Source organism: Montipora capricornis, chromosome 3 (genome assembly GCF_036669925.1).
Source record: "Montipora capricornis isolate CH-2021 chromosome 3, ASM3666992v2, whole genome shotgun sequence".
NCBI classification, from domain to species: domain Eukaryota; kingdom Metazoa; phylum Cnidaria; class Anthozoa; order Scleractinia; family Acroporidae; genus Montipora; species Montipora capricornis.
The window spans coordinates 74,894,850-74,914,849 of record NC_090885.1 but is presented as its reverse complement, the minus strand read 5'-3'; the positions used below and the strand labels follow the sequence as shown (position 1 = coordinate 74,914,849).

The 20,000-nt window shown below is 37.9% G+C and overlaps 3 protein-coding genes across 8 annotated transcripts in view; 1 reads left to right on the top strand and 2 right to left on the bottom strand.

Moving 5' to 3' along the window:
• The window catches only part of LOC138044115 (hexokinase-4-like), a 21,283-nt gene extending 15,330 nt beyond the window's left edge, over positions 1-5,953 (top strand). For all 5 annotated transcript variants that reach the window (XM_068890772.1, XM_068890769.1, XM_068890771.1 and 2 more), the window contains 4 exons: positions 1-14; positions 250-402; positions 2,143-2,290; positions 4,705-5,953. The exon at positions 1-14 is cut by the window's left edge and continues 279 nt beyond it. In XM_068890772.1, the coding sequence (XP_068746873.1) occupies positions 1-14; positions 250-402; positions 2,143-2,290; positions 4,705-4,896 (507 nt within the window). In that variant the 3' untranslated portion in view covers positions 4,897-5,953. The remainder of the gene's footprint in view (positions 15-249; positions 403-2,142; positions 2,291-4,704) is intronic.
• A 2,625-nt stretch (positions 5,954-8,578) lies between these two features.
• The window catches only part of LOC138044110 (vesicle transport protein SEC20-like), a 12,995-nt gene continuing 1,573 nt past the window's right edge, over positions 8,579-20,000 (bottom strand). Inside the window, exons 2-6 of one of the 2 annotated variants that reach the window (XM_068890763.1) lie at positions 16,311-16,391; positions 14,466-14,557; positions 12,489-12,593; positions 10,223-10,341; positions 8,579-10,154 (exon numbers count right to left, since the gene is read on the bottom strand). In XM_068890763.1, the coding sequence (XP_068746864.1) occupies positions 10,087-10,154; positions 10,223-10,341; positions 12,489-12,593; positions 14,466-14,557; positions 16,311-16,391 (465 nt within the window). In that variant the 3' untranslated portion in view covers positions 8,579-10,086. The remainder of the gene's footprint in view (positions 10,155-10,222; positions 10,342-12,488; positions 12,594-14,465; positions 14,558-16,310; positions 16,392-20,000) is intronic. The other variant, XM_068890762.1, reaches the window with a different exon arrangement.
• LOC138044112 (uncharacterized) lies at positions 17,280-19,781 on the bottom strand. The gene is made up of 4 exons (XM_068890764.1): positions 19,642-19,781; positions 18,956-19,175; positions 18,500-18,730; positions 17,280-17,812 (listed from the first exon to the last, which is right to left on the bottom strand). Exons 1-3 carry the CDS (start codon positions 19,715-19,717, stop codon positions 18,544-18,546), a joined length of 483 nt encoding a protein of 160 aa, XP_068746865.1. The 5' UTR covers positions 19,718-19,781; the 3' UTR covers positions 17,280-17,812; positions 18,500-18,543.

Sequence of the window (20,000 nt, the reverse complement as noted above, 5' to 3'; positions counted from 1 at the left end):
CCTGGAGTGCAGTTGTAAGGGTTTTTTTTATTTGAATAATTATGTAGATCTGTTAAAATCATTTTGATCATTTCATTAATACAAGGCTTATGACTGGGTGAGGGATTGCCCTAAAAAGAGGGGACTTTAAAGAGAAATGTGTTTGGGCGTCATACAGAACATAAGCTTTGGATTTGGGAGTAACTCCGCTTAGTAAATGCTAGTATTTATGAGTAACTTGCTTTTTGCTTTAATTTATACTCCATAAAGGTTTGAGAAGATGATTTCTGGAATGTATCTTGGTGAATTAGCTAGACTTGTTTGTCTCTGTCTTATTGAGAAGAAACTGCTTTTTGGTGGCAAAGCAGGGAAATTCAGCAGCAAGGATAGCTTCTTGACCAAGTTTGTCTCTGAAATTGAAAGGTAAGAATTTAATAAAAATAAAGGCAGTTAAATGCAGTTTCACAAAGTTAACAACAAAGAGTGGTTACTGTAGTGCATGGTCTCGGCAGGTTGATCATCTAAGAGCGGCCAGCGGTGTTTGGCGCAGGTGCATGCTAATCCAGTCACTCAACCACATGGCAATTCATCGGACATTTTGCTTGTTCAGTTAGGCCTTTCCTTCCTCCCTCCCTATTTCCACTGTTTATCAGTGTGACAGGAGCCTGGGTGCCTGGCATGGTGGAGGCCTCATGGCTGGGTTGCGGGGGATTGCTGGCCACAGGAGCATTAGTCAGTTGAGAGGCTGGCTACCTGGCCTCCATTTGAACCCCCTGGACATATCCAGGGCAACCAACTGGTCTCAATTTAGAGAGATGCAGTTATTAACACAGTAACACGAGTCCCAGTCTTTCTACATTTTGGCATTTGTCTAATTAAATTTTACTGTCTTTTGTTAAGCTTTGCTTGAAATGAAATTACTGTAAGTATTTGCCTATGAGCTGAGCTTTTTTCTTTTTCGAAATTGGGACTTGAATCTGTCAAATTGATATGAAAAAGGAGGTTTGGCTTAAAGCCGAGAGTTTAGGTGACTTTTTTCCTCAAAGATATCAAGAACAGTACAAACCTTCATGCAAATTCTCTGATCAACTTGTAGCCAATTTTTTTTGTCTGGTACCAGCCAAGCTGCAAGGAAAGCCAGGATCTGTCACCAGTTCCTTTGCTTTTTGACACAGCATCAATCCACTCACAGAAAAAACCTATTTAAAAGTAGATATTATCAAGAGATATTTTGTGATGCAATCGATTTCATTGAAGCATCATAGAGTTTTTTTACTTTGATTTTAATAGATCTTTGATGACAATGCAAGATCCGACCAATAAGAAGCATATCTGTTCCCACGCATTGAAAAATAAAAGCACGTACTTGTGTGTGAATTACCTTGTTTTCAAAACTAATGCGAATCCACTTTTACCAGACTGATTTCAATTGAAGAAATTTCTTATGCTCACCTTGATCTTGTTGTTCAGTAAACCACTCTAACATCTGCTGGTCCAGCTGAGGATTCTTCAAAACGTAGTTGCCCAATGTTGTATGCTTGAATTAGTTCCTAGGATAAACTTCTTTGACAAATTTGGGGGTTGACTTATGACCGAGAGTTAAGCAATTTTTTTTCAAAAACCATTTTATTTGTCTTTTATTTAAAATAGTGGTCTCCGCTTACACACAAATAATTTACTGCTGCTGAGCAAGTTGCCCCTGTTTCCCATTTGCATCTGACAAATCGTCTCTGGCCCAGGGCTGTTTCTGATTTGTGTCCAGACAAAATCAGTTTCTGGGCCAGGGAACTCGATTTGTATCAGATCTGCTTCTGATCAATGTTTGATTTTTCAATTGCTAACCCGAACAGCACCTGGGTTCTCTGTGCGAGTTTCGACTTCGTGACTCCTAAAACACCTTGGTCGTGTAGAACACTACCAATGCCACTTGCTGGCCTGTTTAAGCAATACCAGATACCACCTTGTGTGCCCGTGCTGGTTGAGCAAATCGAGATTAATTCCCCCTACAATATCTACCAATTCATACAATTTTACCCTTTTTACACTGGGACTTCTTTGTTACCTCCTTGTGTTTTGGCCCAAAGGCAAAAAACTTGGAAGTTCTTATTAGGTATTCATACAGTCATCAGTTTGAAAGTGTATGAACTTCTTTCATTTGATCAGCCATGACAGGTACAAGATCAGTGAAGTTTTGAATGAAATGGAAGTGACTGCAACTGAGTGGGATATTGACATTCTTCAACGTGTGTGTGCAGCTGTTTCTGTCCGGGCAGCCAGGCTTGCAGCTGCTGGAATCGTTGCCCTTGTCAAGGTGACTTTATAAATTAATAATTTATTTGTTACTATGGGATCGATCATGCAGTACTTAAGGTGTACCTGTGTTGATCACTCACAAATTGACCTTTTAATTTATTTCATTGGTTGAAATTGGTTGTTTTATGATTTAAATTTCTCTACCATTGAGCTTGCTATTGATGCCATTTCTGTAGGCCTAGACACCTGCTCTTTCATAGTCTTGTATTAAATGTACAAGCGGGGGATGGGGTTGATATTGATTTAATTCAAAGGGGCTAAGGAATATGCAGGATTGTTCCTGAAAGCGAGCGAGTGTGAGACAACAGGGTAAATGGTAATTGTGAAGAAGAGCTCCCCAAAAACCCTGTCGGCGGGACAAACTAAAATGATCGTAAGCATTTACTTGTCTATTGCTTCTAAACTACGCGAAAAGAGTTAAAGGCAGTTCATAACGATACCTTGAGCAGCACTTGTACTACTAATATGGCTTTTGTCCACTGTTTTAGTGTTGGCTAGCGATACTTGCCCACATTGTAAACATCATACATACATGACATACCATAAGAGGCCGCGTTGCATTGTAGGGCGATTTGAAGGAAAGTGTTTGTATTGATACGTAGCTTATGGCTTTCAGAGTTTTTAGCTGAGTTTTCGATTAAATTATCTTCCAATGCGATTCTTAGATTGTCTGGTGTGTTGTAAATTACGCAAGTGATATATCCTATACGCATCTGATAACAACTGATAACAGTTGATCGGTAAGTAGGTGAAGTCTGTCGAGTCATACATCACCATTACGGAATGTCACGTTAACTGCTCGTTTTTACCACAATTTTTCTTTTTTCTTAACCGATCGGTAACCTGTTGGTTAGCTGTCGGTAGACTGTCGGTAAGCTGTCGGTCAACTGTCGGCCGAAAGTTTACCGACAGTCGGCCGACAGGATTTTTGGGGAGCTCTTCTTCACAATTACCGAAAACAGAATCGCACTTCTTTAACAATTTTGTCAATATTGGTTTAACAACACCATAAATGGCTTGAACCCAATGAATGGTTTGAACTGATACAGAACTACATGTATCCAGTCTTTTAAGGCTTTTAAAAACGTTATCAGAAAACTACATTTTGTCAGGTATATGATTGACAACTTTATATTTTTCGAAATTATGATTAGTTGTTGTTTTACTGGATTTATGAAATATACATAACGTTATTGTAGTTTCCTTAGTTAAGAGATTTTAGATTTCAAATTCTACTGTTATCTATTTGTATTATGGTACGATTCTTTCTTTTGTTTTCTTTATTCTCTTCATGTGTTGTACCTGTAAACTATAGCTGGTGAGACTGTCCTCACAAAAGCTAAATAAATGTTCATTGTAAGTGTATTAATGCAATAAACTTGACTTGACTTGACCGAGGAGTCATAATCATAACTAAGTGAAGTGCGATTGGTCCTGAGAGGGACTGTTTAGGATGGCAAGGACTGACGTTTTCACAACCTGAGCGGGAAGCCATCTTCAGAGTCAAGTGATTTGTGTAATGTCAGTTGTATTTATGCCATCTATCCGGAGCCTACAGCCCCATACTAGGTCTATGTAATCTTATGACATTTACACAGATCAAGGTACTTTTAGACGAGTTCTTAAATAAGATTTAGGTTGCATGAGTGACCATTCCCAATCCCATGGGTAATAATTTCTCATGCAAGACTTGTGATTAGCTGGAAAGATCTGGTTTTTTGGGAAAGCAATGCAAAAATTCCATTGCACAAATTAATACAATGAAGTTTTCTGCTCAGTCTTGGTTTCTCGCATCTACTGACTCTGAAGTTGGCCTCTGTACAGGTTGTCCAAATGTCAGTGTCACCTAAAACAGTCCTTCTCAAGACTACACCGATCCAGACGATCGTACTTCACTTAGTTACGATATCATTGCAGAGTAGTATTATTGTCACCTTGACAGGGTCCCTCAAAACTGTTGAAGAGTGGCAGCTTAAACTCATGTTTGGGGATAGAGAGTCTATCAAGGTCTTTTAACATTTGCTGGAGTCTTTCACAACATTGTTTGAGCACACGCTTTCCAGGAAAAAAATGTTGCAATGTTTGTTAACTGCATGCTTGTTTTTATGAGGCATACACTGTAGGGTAGTGTATCCTCCTTTTAACACCAGGCCCCAGTTTTTCAAAAGGTGGATAACGCTATCCATCGGATAAATCACTATTCATTGGATAACGCAATTGGTTTCACAATGACTTATCCACTGGATAAAGATTTATCCAGGAGATAGCGCTATCCATCGTTTGAATAACTAGGCCCAGGTTAATATTCATCACACCAGATCATCAAGTTTTCACACCACATGACATTGGATGTTGTTACATGTATTACAAAAAAACCTCAATAAAATTAATTACTACCACTCTGATTAACAGAAAACAAAGAATTACACCACCACTATTGCTGTTGACGGAAGTGTATTTAAGAAACATCCACAGTTCAAGTGTTACATGGAGGAAACTCTAAGGGAACTTCTGCCGCAGGGTGACATCACACTCATGCTATCTGAAGATGGGTCTGGTAAAGGAGCAGCGCTTGTTGCTGCTGTTGCATCAAAATATGTGTAATCAGCAGCATGAAACACATTGTAGAATTGACACAAATAATAATTATGCATTTGTACTTTGTAGTAATATTTAACAATCAGTGTTTTGAGTAGATACCCATAGGCCATATATTTTATATAGCATTTCCAAGGGCCTAACGCTAACCCTAAAACCTAACCCTAACCTAAACTGTGGAAAGCAGCAAGGCTGAACCTTAACCCTTTCACCCCTATGGGGTTCCCCATTGATGAGTAAAATCGTCTGGCGTTAGACAGAGTAAAATCTTTAAGTGGCACTCTTGGGAGTGAAAGGGTTAATGGGCCGGGACATAAATGGCCGCCAAAAATGTGTTTTGTTTATGTGCTAATTATACTCACTAGCTTCACTCTCAAGCAGCATTTCTTTTGTATTTTGTCCATGCAAACGAGGCTAGTGAGTCTAATTAGCAAATAAACAAAAGAATAATTTTTTTGGTCGCCATTTATGCATTCGGTTAATGAGACAACTTTTCTAGGCTCAATAAAAGAGAAGTGCTTAGCTAAGGTGTCCCAACGAACAAATGTTTGGTTTTCTGACTACAAAAGAACTTGGTCATGTAATAATTTCAATACTGAGCTGACAAGTGCTCTCAAAATTTAGTTTACATAATCCTTAAAGACTTATCGTACTTTCCAGGAGTCGATCAAAAGAACCACATCAGTGATAATTTATAAAAATATGATTGAGTCACTAACAACGTCCTCTTAAAGAATATTTGAATTCTTCATTTTATGAAGTGAACAGAGTTCTACAATCACTGCCAATAATAATAATAATAGTTAAGTACTGCAGTTCTTTATGTAGTGGTAGGAAAAACAATGACAGCAATATAGTGGTATTTTTGGGCTTCGTTCTATGAAGTGTGCTTGGAGTTGTAAAATAATTCTAGTGGAAAAGCTATTCTATAGCTACAAAAAAATAATTGTTGGCTTCATTCTCTGAAGTAGGTGTTGAAATGAATCTTGGTAATCTAGATGTTGTTGAAAGTAGGGGTGAAGCTTATCTTTGGTGAAAATAAATGTGAATTATTGAAACGCCAGTGAGTTTTGGGTTCATTTTATTTGGCATTGATTACAACAACTGGACCCCGAGTCAAGTGATGATTACATGTAGTTATGCGATTTTAGTAAAATGCTATGCATAATGCATATGCATAATAATAAACTGAATCTTTCAAAAAGACATTGCCAAGTTCTTGTCATCCAACCTGTAAACAAAGATTATCAGGACCCCATACATTTTATAACTTAAACCTGTAGATATGCAAGTCTTACTCTTACAAAATTAATGGTATGGTATTTTTAATTGTATAACTCAGAAGGCCTAGGTATAGGTGTAATTTATTACTCACATTTTCTGTTGTATTTTTGCAAACTTGCAATTTTGTGGTGCAATAAATACATCTTATTCGATGGTTAAACATATAATACGCGCGGATATTAAATTTTATCAAAATGTCCGCGAGTATTATATGTTAAACCATCGAATAAGAGATTTATTCCACTATACAAAAAGGTGTTATTTTGCTTCAATTTTATTTGGTAAGAGTGGTTCTAAAAAAGTGCATCATCTGTCCTTCAGGGTGCTTGCGAACAATGTAAACGGCACAGAAAGCCAGCCAAATGTCCTTTATTCAGGGGCGGATCCAGCGTTTTTTGAAAGTGGGGGCCGAACAAGAATACTAATCAGCGCGCGTTAGCGCGCCTCAGTAGCGCCTTAGGCGCTACTTTCTAGGGGGTCTGGGGGCATGCCCCCCCAGAAAATTTTGAAAATTGGGTACTCTTACATGCACTCTGGTGCAATCTGGAACGTAATGTATCAGGATTCCATATTGAATAAAATTATAAGTTATGGTTATAATGATACATGGTTTTTGACTCTTCGCTCCAAAGTCACAAAATATATATAATTATGTATATAGGCATTAAGATTTTACGTTGTTACAGTCTCTGTAAGATAGGTTGACACTAGACAAGTATTTCGCATCCAGTCTTCTTCCTCATTTCGAAAGGATAATATTAACGCCTGTAAGTTGACAGTTTATTCGCACAACTTTGGTCATACTATTAGCGAAAAATCACGCTTTAGCTAAAAAAAATTAAAAGCTCCAACAGACTGCTTACAAAATGATAAAATTATTGTATATTTTGACAAAAAAAAAATCTCCGACGAACTGAAAGGGGGGGCCGCGACCGACTCGGCCCCCCTCTAAATCCGCCCCTGCTTTATTTGATTGTATAAACGAAGTGACGAGAGACAAGCGATGACAAGCTAAATTCTCGGGCTTTGTATGGTGTTGAAAACCATTTTGTTCATCGAAAACTCCAGTTCCGTCTGTATTTGCTCTGTTCTACAGTGTAATACCGTCTCATATTTTGCGCGTTCTCTTGACCAAATATGGCAAAATGATGTAATAGTGGAATAATAAAATCACTGACTTGGTCCACTCATTGATTGTTGAAGTTATTTAACTCTTCTTTTCAAAGTTCACAAAATTGCAGACAGCTTAATATTATTATGTCAGGAATGGTGATTCCAATTTTCTGTTCATTGATTCATTCCTCGCGGGAAAATTATAACCCACAAATGACCAGCTCCCAATGTCAGTGGCTTCATAGCTCAGTTGGGTAGAGATTCGCACCAGTATCACGAGGCCACAGGTTCAAACCACTTTGAAGACCTGAGTTTTTCAGGCATCTAAAGTATACGCAATTGCAGAAATTACGTCCATAACTGCAAGGATCATAGGTTTAGTTGCAGGGTTCTTGCTAAGTTTTTGCACAGGAGGTAAAAAACCAAAAATAGCAGGTAACTTTGTTACCTGCCCCTGCATGGGTTGGCAAGCTCAAGTCTTAACTTGACGTTCGTATCGATCGCTGTCACATGCCAGCAGCTGCTAAATTAATTTAATACTCAGCAAAAGGAAAGTAGGTTATGCTATTTCATTGGCAGTCACCTAGGGGGGTCCGGGGGCATGCCCCCCCGGAAAAATTTTGAAAATTTGAGTCCCTGAAATGCGATTTTCTGCATTTTCAGAAAAGATTTACAAAATTCTAAAGGTACAAAAATGTCCCATAAAATCTCAAAAGTAACACTTTTCTGACATCTGCATTCAATAATTTATGTAACTTCTTTGATTAATATTGCCGTTTAAGAAGTAAAAGTTCTGGGTTTTCGTATTTACAAAACAACAACACTGACTAGCTCGCAACTAGCCATCAGCATTAACCTATACTTCAATGTTGACCATTATAGCTTACGCTTATGTGCTTTGTTGTATTCATAAGTAACAGATTTAGCTGCTTTTAGGACGGACGCTGGAGGCGTAAAAGTCAGCGTGAGAAAGTGGTGTCTACGCGTGTGGGCGTGAGAAATATATCAAATGCGTGTGTCTCACGCAAAATGCGTGAGAGTTGGAAGGTCTGCAAATGGTATATTTTCGAAACAATAACATGTGCCAGATATCTTCACAGGATTGGTTGGAGGGGGAAAGCAATATTTTCCCATAAACGAAATGTAATTTCACCTTTGAACAGACGAACATTCCTTGGATAATTTCGGTAAATATTTCAGTGAAACAGCCGGTAACATTTACTTGAACAGCTGGTAAAAATAACCGGTTACCGGCTCTTAACAAGAACCCTGCTGATTAACGTATCTGCAGTTCAGTGTATGATTTATTTCATACATCATTATGTTCATTTACAATAACACAACAACCTAAAATTAAGATATTTGGGGAAGTGCTGAGATTGATAAAATGATGATGAAATAAGAATCAAGGGCTTTTCACCGTGATAATTAAATTTTCACCACTCCTGCACCCAAACCTTTCTTACAACTTATGCATTTCTTTCTCCTTAATTTGTTATTAATACATTATTTTGTTGATTCTCTTCATTCATTAATCATAGAATATTCCACATTTTTTTCTTCTCTAATAAATACATATTTGAACTGGTCCTACATCCAACAATGTTCAGTTGAAACTTGTGTATAAAAAAGTGATTCCACTGCAGTAACTGTTGTCCTTCAAAGTTCAAGTAGGGCCAACAGCTAACTAACCTCCTCTTTATTTCATCTGAGGACTGAGTTTGACTGGCATTTTAAGCAACAATCATATCTCCACAGAATGCAAAAGGCACCCAACCAACTCTCTCTCTTTTTTTCTAAAGAATCCATTGCTTTATTCCAGTAGCTTCGAAATGAAGACAACACAAGTCAGATCTCCTGATCTATTTATCCTCCAAATATTGGAAGCCGTTTTTTCAAAATATAAAGAACTGTGGAAAAGAAAAGAACAAGTCCAAAGAAGATCAGCAGGCGATCTGTCACTTCTCTCCTGTTGTACTTGTTAAGCAAGTTTTTGCTTATTTGTATGATGCTTGATAAACCCCTGTATTCCTCGTGAGTGCCTTTGATCTGTGCAGAAGATGAGGCTTCAAAGAAATAAACAAAAGATCAGGATAAAGTAATAAGAATTTGCAAATAAATTTGACTTTTTTGGATACTTTAGCTTTACAGTTGATTCACGCGCAAAGCACAAGCAATAAAATTAATTTTAATGTTATTTATGAGCTTCAGGGTGGAGCATGATCTTTTAACATCTGGAACTCACAAGATCCCATGGCCCAGTTGTTCAAAAGCTAATTAGCGCTAGTCCCAGGTTAGGAATTAAAAATCAAGGGGTTTATTCTCTACCCCCAAATGCTGTTCAATGCTGATATTCGGCAAAACGTTACATTAAAAGTCAATCTTGAAAAGCAAAAATAAGCAAAAAGTTGAAAACATGAAATGAAAGTTTATGCTAATCCTGGATCAAGTTAATCTGCTTTCGAACAACTGAGCCCAAGTCTCCACAAAGAGGTTCTCATCTACACTGTATTTAACACAAATTGTTGTAAAGGATCAAAAAACATGTCTGGATGTGAATTTTGCCTCTAAATCTCCTTCCCTATGGGATTTCCAAGGATATTTTACCCCTCAACCAGGGCTGTAGTCAGAAAAACAATATGACTAAGGCAATGTCCATGGTTAAATTCTCTTTTGTATTCTAGGTGTTTATAATGAGCACATTTTTAAAGACAACACTGGAATCAGGCTTTAAATGTATTTTAAAAAATACAAAAAAATGACTGAGGCAAGTGCCTCGGTCGGTTTGCCTCATACTGGCTACGGCCCTGTCAACCCTCCATAATTTGCAATTCCCTCCATGATGGTGGTTTGAATGTTTTCTGAAACTACAAAATCACAATCAATTTATTATCAGTAATGCTGCTTGCGAATGATCCAATATCACTTAACCAACCTAACGTCTGCACATCTGCCTCGTTTTGTTTGACCTGTCTTTCCATCATTCTTGCTATGCTCATTAAATCTTGAGTAATATTACTTGCTGTCTTGGCTAAGTTTTCCTTGCTAAAATTCCTGAAAATAATGGAGACAGTTGCAATAACTATGAAGAACTGGTCATTGACAAGCAAGGATCAGTCAATCACTGACCAACCAATTCAAATTCTACATTGTAGATCCATGAAAAATTGAAAAAACAATGAGTCATACATGTGATTTCTGTGACACAAACAAATAAGATGTGAAAGTGTCAAGAGATCCCCCATGTTCAAAGAACAAACAAACAGGAGAAAAATTGCACCTACACAATAATGTAACAGTAGTTTTGTACAAGTTGAACATAATATCTAGGGTGACAACCATAAAAGGTAAATTAAAGTCACTTTATTTATCGTTGGTAGATCCTTCAGCTACGAGGCTGGTATCAGTGGAAGCCGACGGTGCGCCCTTCCCTCTGTCATTGCTCCATTTTAAGGGTATTTAAAGCTATAGCTACACGAATCAGAGGAAAGACAGAAACAGAAGTCGCCGAGGATCGAACCGGGGACCTCTCGCTCCGAAAGCCGCGCACTAGCCATCTGAGCCACAACTGCTCCTGATATAGTTTTAAAGCAGCTGCTGCAGATTGTGGGTGAAAAAAACTTGCCTTAAGTCACTCAACAAGTCGCAAAGCTGAATAGCCAAACTTATATGGCGCAGTGAACTTTGAACTAATAATAAAATTAATTATTGTTGTTACAGTAGCAATATTTTATTCTCTAGATACTGACTTGCAGGATACTCATTCAGCTGCCATGTATGTACTGTACATGAGAAAAGACTTCAATTCCCAAAATAATTATTTGGGCAAAATAATCATTTAAAATTTGAAGCCAAGCAAAAACTCTCTCTTACTAGTAAGTACTGTAGGCATCAGCATTAATTTAGGGGACCAAAATGTACCCGAGTGTATACATGTTTTCTCTCAACTGTTCTGTAGACATGCATGTTTAGGAACACCCTGCTAGCAGAGCCTTTCTTTTGCTTGCTTGATTTTGGCGTTCTCGAGAAAGGCTCTGCATGAATCGAGTAAGATCTTTATTGAATATGCGCTGCATGTTGCCAGGATACAGTCTCGAACCCAAGCCTCATATGCCAGATCTCACGGCCATCTTGGTTTTTCATGGTACAGCGGGCTCAATTATAACCATCGGTTTTGTCACTAAACGGACGCTCGCACTGGAAAAACCAGTTTGACGAGAGAAAACAAGATTGACTAGTCCAGAAGCTTGGGCTGCGGCGGCTTCAAAGAGTTGACGCGATTCGGGCAGAGCCTCCTTTTCTCCTCCTCAGTAAAGAAAAAGACAAAAGGAGGCTCTGCTCGCAGGGTGGTTTAGGAACTAAGGACTTAAGGAAATCTCCTTACAAGTCGGGAAGTGATAAAATTATTGTTATGCAGCAAGTATGTTTTGCAGGTTGCAGGTTGAAATTTAATAAGTGGAAAACTGCTGGCACTAAAAATAGTTAACCCATATACTCATCAGGGGTTCTTACATAAAGTAGTTGGCATCTTTCACATAGTAACAACAAGTGCAACTTCACCCTTCGGCAAGTATAGTCCGTCTATCGTAAACAGCGTCATGTAACAGTCACGCAACCTGCAAAACATACCTGCCTGGGGATTCTTATGACTCGCAGGTTTGAATTATACTCAGTTGTACTGTAAGTTAGGAGGAAAACAAATGGTGGTCAATTTTGGAGGTAAATGCTTGAACCAAATTTTTTTTCACAACAAAGCATTTCTTGGGCCGTCGCCAAAACCAGGACTGGACCGGACCGGACCGGACCGGACCGGACCGGACCGGACCGGACCGGACCAGATTGGATCGGATCGACAAAACTCGGACCCGATCAATAAAATTCCTGCCCAAAGTAGACACATGAAATCCCTAGGTCACCAGTTAATTAAGGTTACTTCCCACCTTCGCGGGATTCCTTCGGGAAAAAGTTTGTTTGTGCGCTAGTTTCAATAAAATCCTAACAAACTATACATCAGAAGAAAGCTTAGTAAATGTAGTTTACGATAAAAATATTGCTTAAGCGAGTTTTCCTTTTGGTAAGTATCAGGATCGGTGCCGATAAGATGTGTGAAAATTGACTCATATCCAATGTACTGGTAAGTGTTACTCTCTGGAAGGGAACAGTTAAAAATGAGTTTTTACGAATTAATGTCTTTAACTCACCTTTGTCTGATGCTTGATCTTTTCCCCCCAAGCAACTCTTCCTTTTCACTTTTGTCTATAAGGGCTCTGGAGGCCAGATTAGCTTTCCTGATTGATCCCTGTAAACTGAGGGAAAAAGTTGTAAAAGTTGACCATACTTTGAAGGAAACAAACTAAAGAATATGTTCTAGGCAAAGATTGTAAATAAAATAAATATGTGTAAGAGGGTTTAAAGTGAAATTTTTGCTGGAAAAGGAAACTTGGGAAGATTAAATTACTTCTCACTAAAGTTAAACTTTTTACCTAGGCTTCATTTTTCATGCTTAACTTTTATCATTTTTCTTATCATTTTGTAATAAAGGCTTTAGAGACACTGGACTTGATAATCAGAGACACTGAAATTGACTGATTTTGACAACAGAATCACAAAAGAGGGCAAATAGGCTGTGAATTTATAAATTAAAATTAATGCACCATTGCCTGATTTTCATCCATTTCACATGTCAAAATCAAGAACATGGTGATCAAACATTTAGCAAAGAGAAATGAAACCTCCTCCCATACACCTGTCCAGTAAAAGCCAGCAACTTACATGTACATGTATATTTCTCTCTCAGCTGTCCCTGCAATTCTTTGACTGAGTAAAACTTTTATCTAGAAAGCAATATGCCAGACCACCTTGCAAAGGAAAAAAATTACTACCCTGTCCTCATGTACATGAAATCAATGGTTTTGGAATTTTAAATCAATCTCCCACGGTGGTCTGTTGTGGACTTATACAACATTCTCCCCAGGGGAGAAGAAGGGATCAAGGGATAAGAAGATAATGATGACAAAAAATTATTGACTGTGCCTGCACAAGCATAGGAAAGCGTCCAAACGTTTTATTCACCACTGACCTGCTGGGTTCCGACAGCAGCCGAACCAACACTCAGGGTCTTAAAATACATGCACACTGAGGAGAAAGTGCTGCCTTTGTTATAACATCCACAAATGACTTGACTTTCAAATTTTCTCAGATTAGGACTATAGACCATACGCCCAGACTCTCACCCCTTACTGTTAATAACATTGGACATTAAAGAACCCAAGCTGTTGGTGAAGATTAGGGGATGGAAATCCCTGTGTTGTGGCTGTCCAAGTTTGTAATTTTGTTTGTTTAGCTTGTACAGAATAACTAAATGTAGTTAATGTAGTAACTGTCTGTTATTGTTCACATATCCGATCCGTCCTCGGGTACGCCTGTGCGGTATTTGCTAACCTGCCCCAATATTTATGTAATGCTCTGGAAAGCATCCGGAAACAGGCGCTGGGGATCACAGCACCAAGTGCATCTTATGAACAAGCCCTATCCATATTGGGTTTGGCCTCTGTACGGGAGGGATCGAAGGGACACCGCTTGTAAGAGGTTTGTAACTTCTAAAATTGTGCCTCCCAACCCCTTTTTCCCCAGCCTAGCTGTTATCATGTAGAGTAGAGATAAGGGAATCGCTAAGTATAATACCACCAGTCTGAGAGTAATAATTAAGCCATGTAATACTGATCGTTTTAGTCAATTCATTACTTGCAGGTGTGCGAATATCCTCCCACATTAAAGGCATTACCGGTAGTATGTGAGGGGTTATTATTTATAATTTATATTTTTTATAATCATTGTAATATTTAATGTCTTGACTTTGTACTACTTAATGTTGTTCCTGACCCTGCCTGTAATTCAGTCTTTATAAACTGCAAGAGGCAGAAATAAACAAATTTGATTTGATTTGATTTGAAATTAATTGTTATAAAATTTTATTGTAAAGGGCCATGGACATAATTATTATTAGTCTGAATGGAGTATGGCAATATAATATGATTATGAATTTATCTTTTTATATCACTAACTTGAGTGGAATACCTCAAATGGTTCATTTGTTTCATTCTGATCTAGTCCTTCAATTGCAGACTGAGTGCAAAATTGATTAAATTAAATTAAATTAATTAACACTGAATATGCACCTTAACATTTCTTTTCTGTGATGTTGCATTGCAGCAAGTATCGATAGTCTGTCTGATTCTTTGTCTTGCTCTGATGCCAATTGTTCTAAGCCCTGAAATTGTAAGTCATGTGTGAAGTTCTTTTCAGTACCTTTCAAGAAAATTGTTTACAATAGTTATAATAATAATTATTATATTTATCCCTTGGAATGCAGGATTATTATGAAATTTTAGACTTCAGTGCTCAAATCTGCCAGTTTTGCAAGGCCCCAAAGTCAAGCTGTTTTGCACTCAAAATGGTCAACAGTTGTGCTAATGTGCGAGCCAGCGAGCCATGCGAGTCATGGGAGTCATGGCTGCGAGCTATGCGAATCATGACTGCGAGTCATGCAAGCCATGGCAGTGAGTGATGCTAGCCAACATGGCGAGCTATGCGAGTCAACATGCGAATGCTTAGACTTAACAACTGTTTATCAGCACTATTTGAAATGGGTACTAAGATTTAAATGTGAAATTCACATGGCTCGCTGGCTCGCAGATTTAGCAGATCCTACTTTTACAAATTTCCCCCGTAGACTACTGCCTTGTCGTGGTGGGGGAGCTTGCGTGCCTCAGTGACCTTGAGAGCTTTACCGTCCGGGGTATCCCCCCAGCAGGTCCAACCTTGGAGGGCAGGCCAAAGGGTGGAGGCCAGACTAAATGGTAGTCACTGGTCCTCCAGGTTGGGGGTTGGGTGTGCGGCTAATCCCCGCACGCCATAAACATTATCTGATTATGGAAACCAAAAAAACTGGCCTTAAGAGTCCTCATGGGCCCGATAAGGATAAGTGAGTAAGTACTTTTACAAACGATGCAATTTAATTTGCGACTATAACTTGTGGCAAAATTTTCATATCTTGTATCTTTTTTTAAAATTTCGAGCCTAGGGTATGTTATGAAAACGTTTAACTAGAGTCCACGCTTATTGCCGAAAAATGTGTGAAAACTGCTTACCACCTTTCAGCTTGCGAACGAAAAGGCGTATCAGGAAATAAGCGTTTTAAAATAGTCAATATCTTTGGCTTTTATGTTTGTGAGGGTGGTAAGCAGCTGCTTTATCACTAATATCAGGCATTTCTTCTGTTTTATGCGAAAAATATCATTATGCGGAGGATGTGGATTTTAGGGAAGTTGGAAGTCAACTGAAGTTCTGAAACCCTGAGAGGAAGTCATTTTGAAGCAAAGAATACACCTTATTCCAAAATGGCCGCCATTTTAGTATTCTTTTGTTTGATTGTTACGTTTGAAAGCTAGGCCAAAAGGCCTCTTTTGTTATGGTAAATAGCTACGCGCAAGAATTTACATTGACCATTTTCACATTCCCCATAATACACATTGTTTGCCCCCCAAAGTTTGCATAACCCATTGTTTTCAAATGTCTTGGGGACATTGCATACTCCCAAGAGCATTTGAAAACAACGGTTTATACAAAATGTGGGGGAAGGGGGGGGGGGGGGGGGGCAAACAAAGTGTATTATGGGGAATGTGAAAATGGTCAATTAGAAATCTCTTGGGTTTTTAGCTGTATGCTTGCTTTTATCCCGACGTGCGCAGGTTTTTTTTGAAAAAAAGCGCTTTGTATCATCATCATAAAATTTCATGATGTCACAGTGTGAAAGGATAACAGAAACTATAAATTGATGCAGCTTGTGCATTTTCATTATACTCGTAATTTATAAGAGGGAAAAGAATTTATCGGCATCTTCACGAAACACACGAAAAAAACAAACGAAAAATTCTTACGCGGGTGGTTACAAAAAAATAGAATAATCCGTAATTAAGCTTACATGACATACGAACTATTGACTATTAATTAAAGACTCTTACCTCTACTTTTTGTCTCAACGACTTCATCTTTTGTTTCACCTTTAAATCTAAGTCATTTAAAACGCCTAAGGGCCCTTCACAGGAAAATTTTCCCAAAAAACATTACTGTTTTTTTGAATGGGAATTCCGCAAATTCCCATTCACAAAAACATTGTTGGAAAATCCGAACACTTACCATTAATGTATTTTAGAAGGAAAACATTAATGGATTTAAGAGATTTTACATTATGGAATTTATTAAAATCACATCAATGTAAAACAACTTTCCATCATGGTTTTAATAGTATTTACCATTAGTGGAAAATTGCAAAAATCATCTAATGGGATATCAGAGAAACACATTCATATTTGAAGGAATTCCCATCATGGTTTAATAACATTTACCACTGTGCAAAAATAAAAGAATCACAAGATGGGTTTTTGAAGAAACACATTCATGGTTGATTAAACTTTCCATCATGGTTTTAATAGTATTTCCCATAGTGGAAAATTGCAAAAATCATCTAATGGGATATCAGAGAAACACATTCATATTTGAAGGAATTCCCATCATGGTTTAATAACATTTACCACTATACAAAAATAAAAGAATCACAAGATGGGTTTTTGAAGAAACACATTCATGGTTGATTAAACTTCCCATTATGGTTTAATAGGATTTACCACGGTGAAATTCAAGTAACAAAGGATGGGTTTATGAAGGAACACATTCGTGTTCTACAAACTTCCCATCATGGTTTAAATAGCATTTACCATTCTGAAAACTCAAGTAACACAGGATGGGTTTATGAAGACACACATTCATGGATGACTAAACTTCACATCATGGTCAAATAGGATTCACCAAATATGTGAAAGCTCAAATAACACAGAATGGGTTTATGAAGGAACACATTCGTGTTCGCCTGACTTCCTGTCGTGGTATATGAGCATTTGCCACCGTAAAAAATCAATGTAAAACACAATTGCTTTATGAAGAAACACATTCATGTTTGACTACAACTTTCCAACATGGTTTTACAGTAATTTACTATTTATGGAAAACTCAAGGTAAGACAGGATCGGTTTATGAAGAAAATTAATTACTTAATTAGTACTTAACTAAGGAATGGACTGACTCTTAAATTTTAACCAAAAACAGGAACATATTTTTAGTGTCCATCTTTGAACACCACTTGATTGGAAATGGGAATATCCTACATCAGTATATTAGGATAGAGAACTTAGGCTGCAACCTAAAAAGCCTTTCTTTTAATTATATCCGCTCGGGTTATATGCTTCAGTTCTTTTCCAGAATTACTGTGTACAATTTCGTTATCAAGAAGATATGATGCGACAATCTGAGCTGCCTTTTCTTTGTCCAGGTTTTGAGTCTCCTTTGCTGGTTTCAAACTATACTTTTTGATGCAAGAGATGAGCTGATGTTTAGCCACGTCTTTGAAACCTATGGCATTGAACGCCACTTGCACAATCACTTTTGCTGCTGGTATGGGTACACATCTCTGTGGATTACAAAAAAGGGTTGTTAACCAAAGCAAAGAAATAAATGGAATTAAAAGCTCCAGATGTCCTCTTATTCATAACTGCAACATTACCTTTTAAATGCATGCAAGTTGTAATTCCTACAGCATGTATTGTGAATATTCTCTTCACATACTACTTTAATGCTTATTAGAAAATTGGCTGGTTGGAAGATTTTTCATGTACATTGTATGCCCGGGGAAACGAATTATCTCTGTACAAATAATTATATGTGTGAGCCACTTTCAGCAATTAAGTTGGGTGAAAGAAATATCAAAAGATGCACCCCTGGAATGCTACCGTAAACACTGAGAAAGTTATGGGTGGTGAATGGTACCTCAGAAAAAGTGGGTCTCGGAAAAGTTGTTGTCGTTACTTTTTTTATAGGGTCTCGAAACTTCTTACCAAAGAGTCTTGGGCTCAAATTTCTGACTAGGATCTCGCCATCTCAGTGAGTCTCTCATTAAATCATTCGCCACCCCTAAAGTTGTGGGCACATTGATTCGGAAGATAAACATTCACTAACAGTGTCCAATTCATGCACAATTTGAACGAGTGTAATATTTTTCAACACTCAAAGAGAAATTTCGTATCTCCACGCAACCATGTAATATCCGTTATATATCCCTGTAATGTGTTATTAAAATTTAAAAAAAAATCCTACTAGCCTTGTTATAGTCGTGCCCACTACGATGTCGGCGGCATCTCTCGTTTAAGACATCCAATATGTGTTGTTTAATCCTTTCAACATTAAATCCTGCTGGCTCAAAGGTACAGTCAGGTGACAGCTTTTCAACCAGTGCCTCAAGTTCCTTTTTTTTGCTTCGTTGTCTTTCTTAAATACAGGAATGTTGTTACCTGGCCACTTGCTTGTGGTTGCATCTGTAACAGCTTTTCTTCTGTGAGGGTTAAGTAGTATCAAAAAAATAATCACCATGTTATCAACTTCTTTTAATACTTAATAAAATGTAACTTTTAATTTTACAACGCCTGTTTCTAAAACTGGGGCTTTTGAACTTGATGTGCGGTGCAAGGACATCCACAGTTGATCTGTCGATGTTAAGAAGAAAATGGCTTTACTTGCACAATGTTTACTGGCCGAACACATAAGTTATAATACTCACTTCACTTTGTAGATTCTCTGGGTCATCTCAGATAGGGCCTTGATCTCTTGCACAGTGGGTTTCTTGTTACGTCTACAGGGTATCTGTGCAACTGGTAATTCAGAAATCAGTTCTTTTAGCAACAGTTGGTCGCCTACTGTAGTTAAACCGCAAGCAGAGAACTGAGCCGCTGTACCCTCCTTAGCAAGGTATGCTAGAGCTTTTCCGTCGATGTTCTCTTCTGCAAGATTTGGAAGAACAATAAGCTAGTAAATCCACTGTCAAAGGTTATAAAATACTGACAAAAACTAAACAAAACAAAAACTAAAGTTCTTTAACTAAGCTAACGACTAAACAATATAATTTCTATTTTACGGTAGGGCTCGCATTCCTGATCAGCTATCAATGGCTAACATAAACTTCACGACATTTGGCCTAAAACGCTTGAAAAGAGGAAAAGCTGAAAATTGATATTTCACCTCAAGGCCCTGCACTAAGTAACCTTTCTTAATGACGATTTTAACGTCCATACGTGCAGCAAACTAAACTAAAACCTTATGTCGTACTAAGCTTACGGTAATCTTGTTGCAGACCTGAACACGGTTTGGACAGAAAGTCAGAGTTCATACCTGTGCTTGAAATAGCATTTTGGATTCTATTTTACTTTTCTTCCCAAATAAAAGATAAAAAAATTCATAAGATCTCACCTTCAAACTTTTTCGCGATGTCTTTGTTGTATTTTTGTTGTATTTTCTGCCGAACTTCCTCCACTGTCCACTCCATGCTCGAGAATAGAAAATGCAATGATAAAATGGCGCGAACGTCCCGAACAGCAACCACCCCAACTCCATATTTGGAAAGAACTGGAACCCAGTGTTTTGCTGTTTGTCAGTGGTTGTGGGAAGGCGGGAAAAAGGCGGGAAATTTCAACATTGTTTCGAAGTGAATAAAAAAGAAAACTTTGATCCACCCTATAAAATAACAAAGGTCTCTCTAGGAATAAGAAATTCTTCTCCTTGTATGTTTGTATGAAGATAGAGACACTTTTCCATGCATAAAAGTTAAA

Coding starts and splice junctions, on each gene's coding strand:
- LOC138044112 (XM_068890764.1), bottom strand. CDS start 19,717: ATGGAGTGGACAGTGGAGGAAGTTCGGCAGAAAATACAACAAAAATAC. Junction 19,176..19,641: donor CATCGCGAAAAAGTTTGAAG/GTGAGATCTTAT, acceptor CAAATCTTGCAG/AAGAGAACATCGACGGAAAA. Junction 18,731..18,955: donor CAGAGAATCTACAAAGTGAA/GTGAGTATTATA, acceptor TAACCCTCACAG/AAGAAAAGCTGTTACAGATG.